The sequence below is a fragment of the Sciurus vulgaris genome, assembly GCF_902686455.1.
Source record: "Sciurus vulgaris genome assembly, chromosome: 10".
Lineage (NCBI taxonomy): Eukaryota > Metazoa > Chordata > Mammalia > Rodentia > Sciuridae > Sciurus > Sciurus vulgaris.
In genome coordinates this window covers 119,098,591-119,115,628 of record NC_136470.1, presented here as the reverse complement: position 1 = coordinate 119,115,628, position 17,038 = coordinate 119,098,591, and the positions used below count along the sequence as shown (strand labels likewise).

The 17,038-nt window shown below is 41.6% G+C and overlaps 1 protein-coding gene across 1 annotated transcript in view; it reads left to right on the top strand.

Moving 5' to 3' along the window:
* CPNE4 (copine 4) overlaps window positions 1–17,038 on the top strand; it is a 559,227-nt gene that overhangs the window by 505,139 nt on the left and 37,050 nt on the right. Inside the window, exons 9-10 of the mRNA XM_079101307.1 lie at window positions 5,866–5,952; window positions 9,290–9,349. Coding sequence (XP_078957433.1) covers window positions 5,866–5,952; window positions 9,290–9,349 — 147 coding nt within the window. The remainder of the gene's footprint in view (window positions 1–5,865; window positions 5,953–9,289; window positions 9,350–17,038) is intronic.

Below are 17,038 nucleotides of genomic sequence, written 5' to 3'. Positions count from 1 at the left end.
CGGAGGGCTTTCTCTGACTGCTGTAACCTGCTTTGCCCAGGCCCGAAGCAGGCAGAAAGTATGGCGGGAGATCTAACACCTTCTGGAAGCCCTCCACAAACAGCTAATGGGAACTGGGGTGTAAATATCCCAACTCTCTTGCCCTTCAGGGAGCAAAACTCGGAGGCATGCGCTCTATGTGGTTTTCCAGAGTTCCTCAGCAGGAAACACCCTAGGTGCCCACAGTGTAACTGACTTGATGGTATACCTGTCCATGGCTACCTCCTCTAATTCCCCTCTGTGTAGGTGTGTCCTGGTATTACCTGCCAGATGACCTGTTTTCACTTACATCATTGCCTAAGAGTTTACTGCTGGGGGAACTCAACCCAAGACACCTGCCATTCTTACACTAAGTCTACTGACCTAACAGAGCAGAAAGGAGTAGCATCAGAGCACAGAGCTCAGTGACTGTGAGAAAGGGCTCTTCCTTAGAGTTAAGACCACATGACTGACAGGTCAGAAGTCCTGATTAGAGATGATTCCCCAACTCATTGTTCTTCCTTTTTGGGGAGAGGGGGGTGGGTGGGTTGGGAGGCAATGCTTGGAATTGAACCCACAGTCTCACACATACTAGGCAAGCACTCTACCCCAGTTAATTTTTTGAGTCCCCTTTTTCAGATGTAAGGCCAGGATAAAATCAGATTTGATGAAAATTGACTGATGTCCTTTGGAATTAGAAGTTGAACCTGAATGAGCCCACTTCTCGAATGCATACCTTGGCTCTGGAAACTCAAGGGCAGCTTTCCACTGAGCTCCTGCAATGGCTCCCATGTATGTTCTTGCGTCCCATACATTGCAAGAAACTTGTCAAACATGCAGAGACCTCCCACAAGTAGGCTTGCAGAGTTTCAGGGCCACAATTACAATCAACACTACGTTATAAGTCACTCTCAGGATAATAAGGAACATTACCAGAGAAATTGTTACTCCAATTAATGTATGGCTGTACCAGGCCCTGCTGAGCTAATAAACCAATGACAGTTTATCAATACCACCTGCTAGAGTTCTAAGGGGTTTTATAAAGTTCTGCCTCGTTTGCCTCTATAAATAGAAATAGTCAAATCAATAAATATGGGAAACATTTCATCTTTGGGCTCCTAAAAGGGTTTTAAAAGTAGGATTATAACAATATATCATGTTTAAAAACCACTAAAGCCTATGCTTTCAAACAGAAGTAAATCTTTAAGTCCCACTGAAGAAATGGACCCGATGCTACTACACTTCAATATATCACTGAGATACCAGAAAATTGTAGTTCAGCCACCCACCCCATGTTTTGACACATTTGCAGAGTGGGAACTATTCTTTATTGATTTTACAATACTTACTGGGAAATACCTAAACTCCAGTAACTGTGGTAGGCTCTAGTTATCCCCTGACTGACCACCTTGACATTGTCTCTGAAGCTTACAGACTAGTGGGAGTCGGAGTGGAACATAAACACATGCAAATCACATCCACAAAAAAATAAATAAGATGCAATTAAAATTTGTGGCAAATTTATTTAAAAAACCAGTTTAGATACAAAAGTGTGTAATACAATCTGAAAAGGCGACATTGAAATTGAGGTCCTTTAAGTATGAAGAGAAGCAAGCCATGTATCAAGTGAGAAAAAGGCAGTGCAGGCAGAGGGCAGAGCACTGTGAAATGTGGAGGCAGGAAAGATCTTGGTGTGGTCGAGCACATGGAAAGAATCCTGTGTATCTGGAGTAGAGAGAGTGAGGGAGCCATGCGTGAGCTGTGGTCAAATCAGGGCAGAGGCCAGGAAAACCAAGTTCTGGTAGATTCTTCTGATTGCTGTGAGGGCACACTGACGTTATGCTCTCTAACACATGTGGTTATTTAAATTTCGATTAATTAAAATTTCAATTCATCAGTCATAGTAGCCACATTTCAAGTGTTCAAAAGCCTCATGTGACTGGCAGCTACAATCTTGGATGTGCAAATGCAAAATAGTCCCATCATTACAGACAGTTCTAGTGGATAGCACTTCAAAGGATTTTAAGTTAGAGGTGGCATGACTGGTTTTAATTTTTTGAAAGATTGTTCCGTCTACTGTGTAGATAATCAATTAAAGAGTGGCACAGAAGCGAGGCAGGGAGATCTGTTAGGAGGCTGTCAGGGCTGAATAAATGGTAATGGAGATAGAGAAAAGTAGAGAGATTTAAGACACATTTTGGAGATGGGAACCATAAAATTTGTTGAGGAATGGGATACCAGGGGAGAAAGGGAAGGAGAAAAAGGATAATGTAAAGATGCATGATCCTGAAATTAGGAAGATGTGTGGCAGGGATGTCCAGTTTGTGAAGAAAATTAGAGAATTAGGTTCTGGAAAAGCTGGGACTCAAGGGAGAAACTGGCCTGTAAGTGAATTTTAGGAGCTGCCGACAAAGGAGGGCTATTTAAAGTTGACAGAAGGGATGAATAACCAGGAGAGAAGAAAGAAGAGAGGACAGAGGAGGCTCAAGCCCTGAGGAACCTGAGCGAGCAGCATCAGGGAGAAAAAGAAGGCAGCATCATTCACTCGAGCTTCCTGTGTGGGCCACGGCTCTGGTGGTACGGGGTGACTTTTTCTTGATTGATCTTGATTAATCCTTGAGTACCCTTCATAAGCACCCTTAGGTTGAAGTAGCCCAGGGGAAATTTTTCAAGCCCAAATGGGGGAGGCCCCATGAGACCCTCCTAGAGGAGACATTGGGGTCAGGAGGCCAGGATTTGGAGTGACATGGATGTGGATGTGAATCCCAGAGCCAGCAGTCACCACCTGCATGACCCAGGCAAGTTGCTTCTCTTCTGTGAGCCTCGTGTTGGGCTCATAAAAGTGGTTGCGAGAAGAATTAAATGGGATTGTAGAAGTAAAGTGGAAAACCCATAGTTACACGACAGTTTCATCCCCAGACAATGCAGTAGACTCCCCTACCCCCCAACAGGTACAAAGGTCCCAGGTACCTGCAGGTTTTGATTCTGCTTCCTTGGAAGCCCCTGTCTGGCTCAGCTAACCCGTCCTACACTACCAGCTTATCTTGGCCTAAGATAAAAATGAGTGCACTTTTCATGGATGAGCATTATAATTCTTAATAGAATGCAGAATCTAAGATTTCATCTCACTCTAGTAAGAATGGCAATTATCAAGAACACAATTAACAATAAATGCTGATGAGGTTGTGGAGGAAAAGGTATGCTCATACATTGTTGGTGGTACTGCAAATTACTACAACCACTATGGAAAGCAATGTGGAGAATTCTTAAAAAACTAGAAATGAACCACCACATGACCCAGCTATCCCACTCCTTGGTATTCATCCAGAAGAACTAAAATCAGCATATTATAGTGATTCCACCACTTCAATTCACAATTCACAACACCCAGATTATAGAATCAACCAAGATGCCTGTCAGTCGAAGAATGGCAAGAAAATGTGGTATATATACACAATGGAATTTTACTCAGCCATGAAGAATGAAGTAACAGGATTTGCTGGTAAATGGATGGAAATGGAGAAAATTGTGCTTAGTGAAATAAGGCAGACCCAGAAAATCAAGGTTCAAATGTTTTCTTTCATATGTGGAAACAAGAGCAAATTAAGGGAAAGAAGGCAGTGGGGAGGGGATCCAATATCCTTAAGATAAAGGAAAGATCAATGGAGTAGAAGGAGAATGACAGAGAGGTAGGAAGGAAGGAAAAGGGCAGGCCCCAAATACAGAATGAATTTAGCAAAATCCTGTTATATAAATGTACCAAAGGGAATTGCACCTGTATGCATATGTATAAAACACCAAAATAAGTAAATAAATAAATAAATAAAGGAGTGAAAGGAAGATCAGTTGAGTAGAGGAAGAATAGAAGGAGGGAGGAGAGGAAGTAGAGGGGAGAATGGGGATTGAAATCAAATTCCTTGCATGTATGATTTTGTCAAAATGAACCCAAACACCATGTATAATTATAATTCTCTAATTTTAAAAAAATATAGAACTCAGAATGATTAGCTCATTCACATTTCCATTTGCTATGTCCTACTTGATGGAAGAAATTGAGGTTAATAGCTATTATTGAAAATGACAAAAGAATCCGCATAGCTAATTTTAGGATCTTTTCTTTCCAATTGGTGATTAAATCCCTAAGCCAGTTGTTCATACTGTAATATCAGAGGAAGCTTTGAAAGAAAAAAGCAATTTCATTTTTGATGAATTTGGGAGGGACTTGTGAGGCTTTGTCTGTAAATACCAAATATACTTTGAAGTGGGCTAGTAGCCTCGCTTCTCAAGTGACGCCCAGTGAATGAAAAGAAAACCTATAACAAGGGGAAAAAAAGAGACCCCTGATGATGGTGGAGAGCCGTGGGCGTTAGCAAAACACAGTGCTGGATATCTTCTGATCTCAGATTCCATTCTGACTCTTTTCTTTCTTCCGTTGACAAATCCCAGATTTGAAAGGAGTCATAGAGACACTTAGCCAGTTCAGGATTCCTATCTTCCAAACTGTTATATGTTTACAGTCCCTGCCAGAACTTCCCCAGTGTTGAGAAACCACCTCATTCTCTGTAACTGGATAACAAATGACCTCAAAACTTCCTGGATGAAAAGAACAATCATTATTTCCTCACCCTTTTCTGGGCTGGCAATTTTGGTCGAGTTTACCTGAGGCACTTCCTCTCTGCTCCACATGGGACTGGCATTTGCGCCTCAGTCGCTGAGATGGCTGGAACCTCTGTGCATTCTATCATCCTCCAGGAGACCAGCATAAGCTCTTCTACACAGTGGAAAAACTTCCCAGAAGCAAGACACAGATGCTTTTTGGCCCTCTGCTTATATCACATTTACTAATGTCCCACTGATCAAAATAAGTCACATGACTAAGGTCAGCCTCATTCTGGGAGGGAATTATAGGAATGCACAGACACCAAGAAGAGTGGATCACTGGGGGACACTACAGTGTCAGTCTGTACCTCTCACATCTGCCTCATAAACTACTTCATTCTCAGACACTTCTGATTGTCAAGGAGTGGAATTTTGTCTCCTTGGTGGAAATCTCAGGATCCACCTCCCATAGGATGGTGGGCTGGACCATTTAATAATTCTCGAATGTGTGTCTCATGGTTGATTTTTGTTCCATGAAATCTGTAGGCTGGAAAGGTTGAGAACTATTCTTCTAGATTTCCCCTTAATTCCCAGCTAACTTCTCAGGTACCAGCCAATCTTATCCCTTGGAGGAGTCCTTCTGGAGATCACTTATGCCACTATTGTAACATACATGATTCCACTATTTCTGTCTTCAGTGAAGTCTTGTTTAAACTCATCTGTGTTCTCTCTAACATCTGTGGCCCACATTCCATGCCCCTCACTTTTCCTATTTTTTAAGCCAATTCCCAGATTTAGCTCTTGAGCATCACTCAACTGTGTGTCTGCAGATCTCTTATTTTCTCTGCTGCTTAATTTAACCCTATGAATACTAAGCATTTATGTGTGCCAGGCACTGGTCTATAATTATTACATAGATTAATCAGGCAAAGATCACAATAATCCAATGAGATAGATATCATTATAAGCTCCATTTTACAGAGGAGATGTTGGCATAGAGGAATCAAGTGATTTGCTAAAGGTCACACAGCTGGGAAATGAAGGAGCTGGAATTTGAACCAGGCAGTAATACTGGAGTCTCACTCTGTCACTCCCCTTTACTGCTCCCTTCAATGCAAGTGTTACCTCCTAGAGACCACTTATCAGTCCTCCACCTGTGTGTCCACAGAAGCACCCAACATCTCAGCCTCATTAAATGACTTGACTTCCTCCTGAGCAGCCTCTCAGGCTGTGGCCTTCTCGTTGCAGGTGCAGTGGGAATGCATCAATCCCAAGTACAAAGCCAAGAAGAAGAATTACAAGAACTCAGGCATTGTGATTCTGAATCAGTGCAAGGTACGTATGCAGCCCTCTTCCAGGAGTGTGAAGTTAGGGTGGTCTGGAAGGAAGAGTACAGGCTGTGTGGTCAGAGGGAGAGTGTGTCACAATGAAGGGATCTTTTTTAAGACAAGGAGAAGGAAAGGGGAAATTCTGAGGAATGATAGTGACTGCGTTATTTTGTTATATGTTGTGTATGTACAAATATGTAAAAAAATCCCACCTTTATGCACAACTGTAATGCACCAATAAAAATATGAAAAAAAGACAAAAATCAGAAAGTCAATCTTAATGGATATACAAAAAGAAATGTAATCGTAGGTACCTTGGAAAAAATCATAGGTGCCAATGTCACTATTCCCACCCCCAAGGACAGTCCTGCCCCCAAAGCCAAGAGAACCCTGGTCACTGGTCAGGCTCCTCTCTGTTCAGAAAGTTACTCAAATAGACAGCCAGTATCCATAGGGCACTTACTATGTTCCGTCACAGTGTTCAGTGCTTTATATGTGCTACCTCATTCATGCTTAAAGAGACCATGTAAAAAGGACAATGGAAGATGATTAAAGAAATTCCTCCTAAAGAGGCTCAACTCTGCAGAAAATTCCAGATGCTAATAACTAAATCTCTTAAGTTACATCCAAGAATGATTCTGCTGCTAGTTTGGTACTTAATATGTGAGAGTAACTTCAATAAAGCCTGTTTAACTTTCATCACAAGCCTTTCAACTGAAGTAATACGAGTAGCCCAGAGTCACGCAAGTGGTAAATTTAGGAATGGAGATGTTAACCCATGTCTGCCTGACTCTACTATATGCACATGAACACACACACACACTCACACACAGATGCTCCTCAATTTATAATGGGGTTATGTCCCCAAAAAACTCATAGTAAGTTGAAAATAACAGAAGTCAAAAATGCATTTAATACTTAATACACATAAACTATCAAATATAGCTTAATAACATAGTACACTGTAGAATATTGGTTGTTTACCCTCATGGTCCTGTGGCCAACTGCTGTGGCTCTCTGCTGCTACCCAGCACTGAGAGAACATCATACTGCATATCCCTAAGCCCAGAAAATGTCAAAACTCAAAGTATGATTTCCACTGAATGCATATCACTTTCAGAACCTCATGGAGTAAGAAACATAACAAGATGAATCCTTACAAATGAGAGATTGTGTGTATATCAGGTTGCTTCTCCTGAAATGGTCTTTTCCTGGCAGCCAAATGCTGCAGGACCACATCCTTATATAACAAGATAGTAAAGGAAAAGGTTGATTGGTCTGGTTGAGGTCACATGCCACCCCTATCACTGGAACTAATGACACCTGGAGTCATTGTTTTACTGGTGTTTTTTTATTTTATTTTTTATTTATTTATTTTTTTTTGCTTTGGCATCTTGGGGCCTTGTGGATGGATCCAAGGAGGAACTGCTTCTCTCAGGTTTAGCTAATTCCTAGACACAGCACACCGCCTGCTGCCTAACATGCCTTTGACATGCAAACTAACCAGTCTGGGGTCCATACTCTCAACCACCCTCCTTAGCGAACTCTTACATGTCATGCTTACCCCCGTGCATTATATCACCACAGGGACAGGTGCCGGATAACTAGAGACAACCTGTAGTTCAAAGTCTCCTGGAAAGATTCAAACTATGCAACTCTGCCTCATCCAGTGAAAAATCACAATGAAGAATGAATCTCTCTCTCCTTTTTTTTTTTTTTTTTTTTTTTTTGCGGTGCTGGGGATTAGAACCCAGTGCCTTGTTCTAGCAAAGCAAGCACTCTACCAACTGAGCTATAGCCCCAGCCCCACAATGAAGTCTTTTATCCAATCTTTCATCTCACTCTTTCTGCTCCCTGACTGACCCTGGTGTTGCCCACGTGGCCCTCCTTTGTGGTACAACATACCTTCTACCCTTTGGGGAACTGTGAGTGACAAACTCTTACAAAGTCTCTATGTCATTCATGAAATCATACCTATACAAATCAAATCCTGGGTACACTCAAAGCAGCCAAGTGACAATGCCTGTGCACAGAGAAGCAGGAGAAAAATACAGATGAACCAATTCAGTGGTTATCACTCTCCTTAAGGTGACTGTATATTATCTGTTCTGATCTTCCACAAGTTGATCTGACACTACAGCACTCAGATGCCACCATATTCAGTCATGCCCAGGTTCTTACTTCCTTGATTCTTTGTCAGACAAAGCATAGCCATAAGAAAGCCCAGAGCAGGCACTCTACAGAGGACTCAGTGAACATCAACCCTGGGAAAAGTCTGCCCATAGATAGGTGTGTGCCACCTAGAGGTGGGATCTACAGAGACCTACACAGGATTTTGTTAGTCTCTGAGAAACTTCCCTCAGCATCAAATGGAATCTGAGAAGTAAAGGAAGAAAATCAGTTATTGGCTGTCTGGGTAAAAGGATCCATTCTATAAGGTCCCTGACTGCAGCTACCAACCATCACCATGTCCCTAACACCTAGAGCCTAGTGGGTACTTACCAAGAGTAAGGCAGTAGAATCTTAAAGGAGCAAACTTTAAGACCAGAAGTCAATAAAGCCCATGAGAACACAAATGATGGTAGCTGGCCAGAAGCAACAGTCCTGCTGAGTTCTAGCACAGGAGTCAAAAGGATGAATGATGCAGTCCAGACTTGCATAAGGTGAATCCCAAGCCCACCACCTACTAGCTATATGGTCTTAGCCTTAAGTTTCCTCATCTATAAAATGGGTCTAATAATAAAAAAATAATAATAATAGTATAATCTCCATAGGACTATACTAAGAATGAAAGGAAATAAAAGATGTTGAGTGCCTAGTACACACTAAGTACTCAATAAATGATAGTCATTGTTGTCGTTGTTTATGGCAGGAAAGGGGTTTAATTAACAGGAAATTGTTAATAAAAGCCTTCTCAGTTAATTGAATCTTGTCAAGCCACCAATCTCGATTACCTGAACATTAAGAATGTTATCAGGACTGGGACTTAGGCACAGGGAAGAAAAACTGAAACCAAGTATGAGACATTATTGATTCCAAAACAGTAGTAACCTTTAAAAAATATAGTTTTGGTTTCACCCCAGAGGCAGAAGTTGATTAAAATCATACACAAACCAAAAGAAAAGAATAGGGGATGGAGGTTTGCAGCCCTCATAGGCTCATGAGTATGACCTTGCTTTCTTTCTCCCTTCGAATGGAACAGTATCAACTGACCCATTTGCTTCCCACAGATTTCTTTTTGCTCTTTCTTCTGGTTTAGCAGCCTATCCCTAAAGTTTAGGCCTTCAAACTGCAAGGAAAAAGATGGTGCTGTTTTTAAGCTGGTTTCCCCTCCTTCTATGCAGATCCACAAGATGCACTCCTTCTTGGACTACATCATGGGTGGCTGTCAAATCCAGTTTACAGTAAGTTGATTGCTTATTCATTCTTCTTTGGGGTAAAGAAAGGGAATTGGTACTGGTTTAGGGCTATTAAGATACAAAAGTCTATTAAAACCCAGGGTCAACTTTGTTCAAGTCTCCTTGCTGATGGAGGGTGTGGAATCATGTTTTACAAACGAGTTCATGCTCCTGTTTTCTCCAGGGCATATGGTTCTTGGCATCCTAGGACGATTCTTGCCATGCAACCTCAGGTGATTTGAGGAACCTTTCTAATGCTTTTCCTTCCCACAGTAACCGTATGAGGAATAAAGTGGTATGTAGGTTGCCAGATTTTGACACTTGGGGAGAAGGATGGGTAGGAAGTGAGTCACGCTAGTAAGTTTCACTGAACTAAGGCAGATGCCTAAGTTGTGTCAAGTGACCAGAACTCAAGCACCAGTGTCATACCTGAGGATTCGCACAAAAGGCTCATCAGTCAATGGAAAGGTGAATTCCAAAGATTGGGGAACTCGGTTGAAATCAGCCTGAGAAATAGGATGAGCATCTAGTCTCAACAGGTGAATTGATGATCTTCTAATTGTAACCTGTGAGTTCATGGGGTTCACATACTTCTGATGTGTATGGATAGTGGGCTGGGTCTTTTTAAAGGTAGTTCGAGGTCAAGGTTGTAAGACCATCTGCCCAGGAACAACTTGCTTTCATTAACTTCATATTTAAAATATTCCTAGGCTGGGGCAGATGTAACCTCCAGAAAGAAAAATCTCTGGAACCAGATGGCAAAATATAGATGAGCTAAAACCCATGGGAAAGCAACCTGAATATAAATAAGATGCGATTTGTACAGTGTTCGTTTCTCAACTTACAGAAGCACTCGCATTTAGTTCCCTAGACTGCCTCAGACATGTGAGGAAGGTGTGGAAAATGGGTTTAAATTTTTTGTACAGTTTTGGGCCCAAGAGAGTCAAGGAAACCAATACATTCCTGAGATCAAAGATAGTGGTGTTCAAAGGACTAAAAGAGGAAATCACATAGGATGGGACACATGGTCATTTGATAGACCAGCTTCTTCCTAGCTAGATGCTTATCTGTTCTGCTTAGAAAAATCTACCTATGACCTGACTAAACTCAGGGCACTGCTCACTTACTCTTTTTTTTTTTTTTTTTTTAATGTTTTAAGTTGTAGATGGACACAATACCTTTATTTTATTTATTCATTTATTCATATGTGGTGCTGAGGATCAAACCCATGCCTCACATGGGCTAGGCAAGCGCTCTACCACTGAGCTACAACTCCAGCCCTCACTTACTCTTGAATACTTTAAAGGAGCTAATTATTTGGTCCTTATCTAAGATCCAGCAGCCCATCCCTCCTACATGCACACAGGCACATATGGAAGGTAGTGAACATGTTCCCTGTGGGCACACATACACACACCCATCTTTTCTGTAGGTTCACTGCAGTTCCAGGTCTATACAAATGGAAGTAGGGAAGGAAGCAAGGTCATGAAGGACAACTCCAGGAAATAGTTTCCCAAGATATTAGGCAAAGGAATGATTTCAGAAAACTATTTATAGGTTTTCGGGGAAAGCTCTATTGATTTCAGTTTGTTTTAGGTTCTATAGCTCCTGTGCTCTTGAAGAACTCTTTATTCAACCTTCAAGGACATGTTTTGCCCTTGGAATTGTGCTGCAAGGAATCAGCACCCCCCAAAACCCCTGAAGTTTAATCCCAAAGAGTTCCCAGCTCCATACCCTGAGTCTTGGATATACCTGTGACCTGCCTTATGTAGTATATTGCCCTTCCTCCTTTGTTCTCTCCTTTCTCACTTTGCTGACTGTCCCCAAATGAGAAGGTACCACCTCAGTGTTTGCCCCCAACAGTACGCCCAGTCCTGGATTCTCATCTCTTCAAGTGCCAACTGAGGGACCCGAGGGGCAGTTGAGTGGAGAGAGCAGTCTGGAGCAAGGAATGAAAAGAGGAGAAGAATGTGCAGATAAATTTTGAGAAAAAGGAGACAAGTCATCAATAGTTCCTCCCATAAAACTTTTCATCCAGGCTGGAGACTCAAAAGAGGATTGCTAGGTATTCTATGTTGAGTGTCCTATGAAAGGAAACATACTACCCACCTCAATGTCATTTTCCTCCAAAATAAAGTCTGCTTTCTCATAATAAATCTTATTGCTCAAGCAGTACAATCTAACATAAATTATAATGCAAACAGTAGAAATCAACATATTTAATTTGGTCTAGAGTGTTTGTTTTCTTCCCTGTAATTCTACTGAAGCCATCTGGCAACATGAAAGGAAATGGCAGAAAGGAGAAGTGAGGAGAAGAGGGCTTCCTAGCATGGAAATGGGCAGAGGAGAGAGAGAGAGAGAGAGAGAGAGAGAGAGAGAGAGAGAGAGAGAGAGAGAGAGAGAGAGGATTGCTGTGCTGTGATTATACCTCTAGGTTGTCGTTGTTATTTTCTACTGGGAATTGAACCCAGAGTGGCGCTTTACCACTGAGCTACATCCTTATTTATTTATTTATTTGTTTGTTTATTTATTTATTTTTGTTTTGAGACAGGGTCTCACCAAGTTGCTGAGGCTAGCCTGGAACTTGCAATCCTCCTACCTCAGCCTCCCAGGTTGCTGGGATTGTAGGCATGTGCCAACACTCTGGGTCCTCTGATTCTTCTTGAGCCAAAAATTCCCATTGGCACATGATACAATTCACGGCTCCTGAGCAAACGCAGTAGCTTTAGCCACGACAAACTTTCTGTCTTCCTGGAGGAAGACCTTCAGGGGTTAGAGGTAACATGTCGTTCTGGATGTTTGCTCCTCCTCCACCTCTTCTGTCTCTGCCCCAGGAGGCTGAACTCTGGATATAATTCCCAGTCTCTCCTGCTCTTAGCCTTTGGTCAGGTTTGACAAGCAAGAGGCAACCAATCGGAGATCAAATAGGAGAGACAACTGGGAATAGTCCTTCCCCCAGCTTTCTGCCTGCCAAGCTGTGGTTTGGAAGTAGCCTTTTTCCCCTGAAGAAGATAACAGTTCCCATCAGTTTCCCTGTCCTGCAGATAGTTCTAATAATTGCTGAGTTTTCATCATTGCTCCTTCCTAACCTTTCTGGTTGGTTTCACCTTAATTGTCCTCAATCATCTATTTTGAGTGGGTGGTTTGTTTCCTGTAGAGACTCTGACCAGCACATAGGACATGCAGGGGTTAAAAGAAAGCCCTTGCCTCTCCCGTAGATATTGGTGCTTCTAGTTCAACTTATGACTATTTAAGGATGAGACATCCTTGTCTTTAGATGCAAGGCTGTTCAGAATACTTCTGTTGAATTGTAACCAATCAAACCCTAAACCTTCAAGGGAAGGTAAATTGTAGGGAAAGAAACAAATTGGATAGGTAAACATGATACCAGGCTTTTTTTAAAAGCATCTTCATGAACTTAAGCATTTATGCACTTATATATTCCAAGACAAATACCAAAACCTTACTTGGGTTAATATGAACAAGCAGGATATATTTAGGGGAATGTTGGGAAGCATCTTGGGCTCAGAACTTGAGGGGATTTGAATTTTGAGGTCATTTGGTAGCTAATGGAATGTTCAGAAGGATGGTGAACACAGTATTGAAGCAACTGGCAAATGTTTTAGAGAAGTAAATCTAGGAGTGTTTGATAAAAAGTGTTGGTGATGGTCAAGGGAGCATGAGAGATGAAGCAAGAAGAGATTCAAGCCCACCACAACAGGCCTGGTGTTGGTTAGGGGGGAAAGGCTAAAGCAGTATGGCACCAAAGGAAGAGGTATCATGGAAAGGGAGACGGTAAGCCCCGGATCTATCATACAATGAGGAGACTGAAAGCCAAGGAGCGTGACGAGTCCAGGATGGAGCACAGATTTTTTTTTGCCTTAGTGACAGAACATGGCAGTCTTATTCATGTACACATACAAGTCAGAGGAGCTAGAAGATGAATTTGGTTTTGAACACGTTAGAGGTACTTTCGGGTATCCCAGTGCAGATGGTACTTACAAATATGGACCTAGGTTTCAGGAAGGAGGTGGAACTGTACATACATGAGTCTGGATGAAATGGCCAGAAGAAGAATGCAGAAGACAAGGGACTTAATAACAGGAAATTGTAAAGGACCTCCGTCTGATGGCGGGGGTCGGGGGAAAGCAGAAAGAGAAGAGATGCCAGTGGAGCAGAAGGTCTAGGAGGAACCAGTAACTCAGATGCCCAGGAGGAAAAAGTTATAAGAAAAATCAAGGGCAATAATCCCAATGTGCTAAAGAATAGCAAGCCATGACTGGGTTATACGATGAGATGACACACGGCATCTAAAGAACAGGAGAACAATTTCAGCAGAATGAGATAGCTGAGACCCTGGAGTTAGGGTGTAAACAGAAGGCAAGGACGTGAATACAGCAGGTCTCACTGCTAGTTCAAGAAAGGCGAAGGCAAAGGGAAGGCAAGAGGGAGAAGCAGGATGGCAGTTTGAGGATTCAAAAGGAGAAGGTTTCAGGCACGAATCTGACCTCAACAAGGAGAGTGCACAGTGAAGGAAAAGAGAAAAGATGCTAAAGAGTCCTGGACAATGATTCTCATTATTTTTGGCCACCTAGACGCTTGAGAATCTGATACCCCACCTGCATCCTCTTGCTAGAAAATGCACACACCCAATTTTGCATGCAATTTTGGGACATCAAGGGCACCCCTGAGGACAACTTTCCTACGTCATGTGAATCCTTGGGTCATAAGAACTCTAGAGCAATGTCAAATCTCCAACTTGGGAGAGTGAGTCAGGTGAAATGGAGACTACAGGGAAGGAGATTGGGTTCGGCACATGGCACCACAGCTAAAAATAAAATCAGATACTAGAATTTCACACACAAGGTACAAAATTATAGACCGCACAGAAGAGACAGACGCCATAAGGTATTTGGGGGAAAAAAATGGTAGAAGAATTAAAGGTTTCCTTTGAAAGATATTGCTTTTTCAGATGCACAAAAATCTTCATTGTAACAGATGTTTTTCACAGAGACAAGCTGTGAGCAACTTAAATGTCCAACAATAAGATAATGGCGGGCTGTAGGCATGGCTCAGTGGCAGAGCACTTACCTAGTGTGTATGAGGCACTGGGTTTGATTCTCAGCACTGCATATAAATAAATAAAATAAAGGCCCATTGACAACTAAAAATTTTTTTTAAAAAAGATAATGACTGTGAATTATAGTACTATTGTGCTTTCTTTAAATGGACTATGATAAAGTCATTTTAATTATAATTACAAGGATTAGGTAATAACATGAGGAAATGGTTATGATATAGTGTTAAGTGAAAAAAATATAAAGAAGAGCTGTTCTGTGATGACTGCTATGTAATATTGTACACACTATAGTACACAAACTAAAATTTGAGTATGTCTCCAAAATAGCATGTGTTAGAAACTTAATTCCCAAAGCAACAGTGTTGGGTGGTGGGGTTGAATGGAAGGTGTTCTGGTCATGCCAGCTCCACTGTCTTGAATATTGATTGTAAAAGGGCCTGAGTCTGAGAGATCGGTCTCTGCTGGCTTTCACATTCCCTTGCTCTTCTGCTTTTTGTCCAGGCATGGTGCAGCACAACGGCTTCACTACTGTGCTCTTAGACTTTCCAACTTCTAGATCCATGAGCCAAATAAATCTGTTAATTGCAAATTACCCAGTCTATGTTATTCTGTTTACAGCAGCACAAAATCAATGAAGACAATATGTGTGAAATAGCTAGAAAAGAAAAGGAAAAGAAAGAAAACTTACCCTGTTAGTAGAATCCTGAATGGTAATTTTTTTTCTTACTTATGGGTGACATTTGTCCCATTTACAATTTCTAAAAATTCAAAAATGATACTATTTCCATGATCTCTGTCTTCATTTAATAATATAATGTGATGTAATAGAACAAGCTAAATGTGGCTTCTCCCATCTGACCTTCAGGCCTAAAATTCAGATTACATATTAAAGGCTCTTTTGGGAAATCTTTTTTAACCCTAACACATTAAGGGCATCTCATGTCCACACCATGTCCCAGTATAAGTTTTCAAATCTTTCTTTTATATCCCAGATTAACCACTGATGGACTCTCAGAAGTACAGGAGAGTCCTGCCCTCCTGAGCCTGTAGGTGAAGCCAGGACACAATGGGCTGAAGAGGCAGGAAATGAACCAGATGAACTCAGAGGTCTCTATTTTCCTATTTTCTAGCCTCCTTATAAATTCTTGTGGAAATTCTTGTGGAAATAAATTCTTATTAAAATAAGAATTTAGCCTATCATTTAAAAAACGGCCTATTGTGGTTAGAATATGAGATGTTCAGTGGTAAATTCAATGGTTAAATGATTTGATTATGAGAAGTATGATCTGGTCAGTCCATCTTAGTTTGAATGGACTGACTGGGTAGTAATTATAGTCAGGTGGGGCGTGACTGGAGGAGGTGAGTCACTGGGGAAGTTCACTGGAATGATTCATCTTCCCTTTGGCTCCTCTCCTTTCCTCTCTCTGCTTCCTGCTCACTATGAGATGAGCAGCTTTCCTCCACCATGCCCTTCTGCCATGGTGTTCTGCCCCATATTCAGCCCGCAGCAATGGAACCAGCTGACCAGAGACTGAACCTCTGAAACCATGAGCCCAAAATAAACATTTTCTTCTCTAGATTGGTCTTGGGTATTTTGGCCACAGCGATAAAAAGCTAACACATGGCTCAAAGTAAATAATATCTCCACCTGCAAGGCTCTTTGTGTGAGTCCAAATTGTGTACAAACTTATTTTTAAAAAGATACCCCAGAATATGATGTCTTAAAGGTTGACTGCACGTTATAAGAGATTTAGCAACTAATAGAGGTTGCTTCACAGTGTCTGCCCTAAAAAACATTAACAGGCTCCCAAATGACCCATTAGTCACATGAAGGCAAAGGATCTGAGGAGCAGGGTTTTGAAAGACGCTCGTCATTCCTTACAGCCTTTTCCCAGGAACGGCTCCATGCACCGAGGACTTGGTGGCATGAAGGGAGCATTTTACTTTCTTTACAAGGTTTGGCAAAACTGCTCCACAGCTTTCCTTAATAATGAGAGTGGCCTCCTGAGCAGAAGGAAAAAGCAATGAGCTCCTGTTCCTGGGCTGCCCGCTGAGAAGATTGGAGCACATACGAGAACCACAGGTTTTCATAAATGCTTCATATCACAAAATGAAAATGTGGTGATTCTGCAGCCTCTCCAGCTCTCAAGTCTGAGCGTCAGTAGCCACCTCCACAAAACTGGCATTTTTCAGTCATTTTCTTGCTTTTATTCTCAACTTAATCCCATCGTTCACTGCCTCCCTGTTGCTTTCTAAAATAAATCTAACCTTTCACTCCGTTCTCTTTCCACGAATGCTAACTTTAAAGAGCACAGAGAATTCCTGGGAGAAGGCTGCCTCCTGAAGATAGATATTTTACCTCCGGCTTCATGAAAGAGATTTTAGAAACTATCACTTGCCGGAAAAAGAAAAATCTTTTAGCTGCCCTGAACTTAAAACTGTTCTTTTTTAATTGAGTCACATGAGAAAATATTTTTTAATGAGCCATGGGAAATTACAGAAAGGACTAAGAGGTAAAGATCAGTGTTTTATTTGCTTTTTCGTCAGTTAATTTTTAAAGTTGATACCTCCCCCAGACCTATTTCAGAATCTCCTGAGCTGGAACAGCCTCTCCA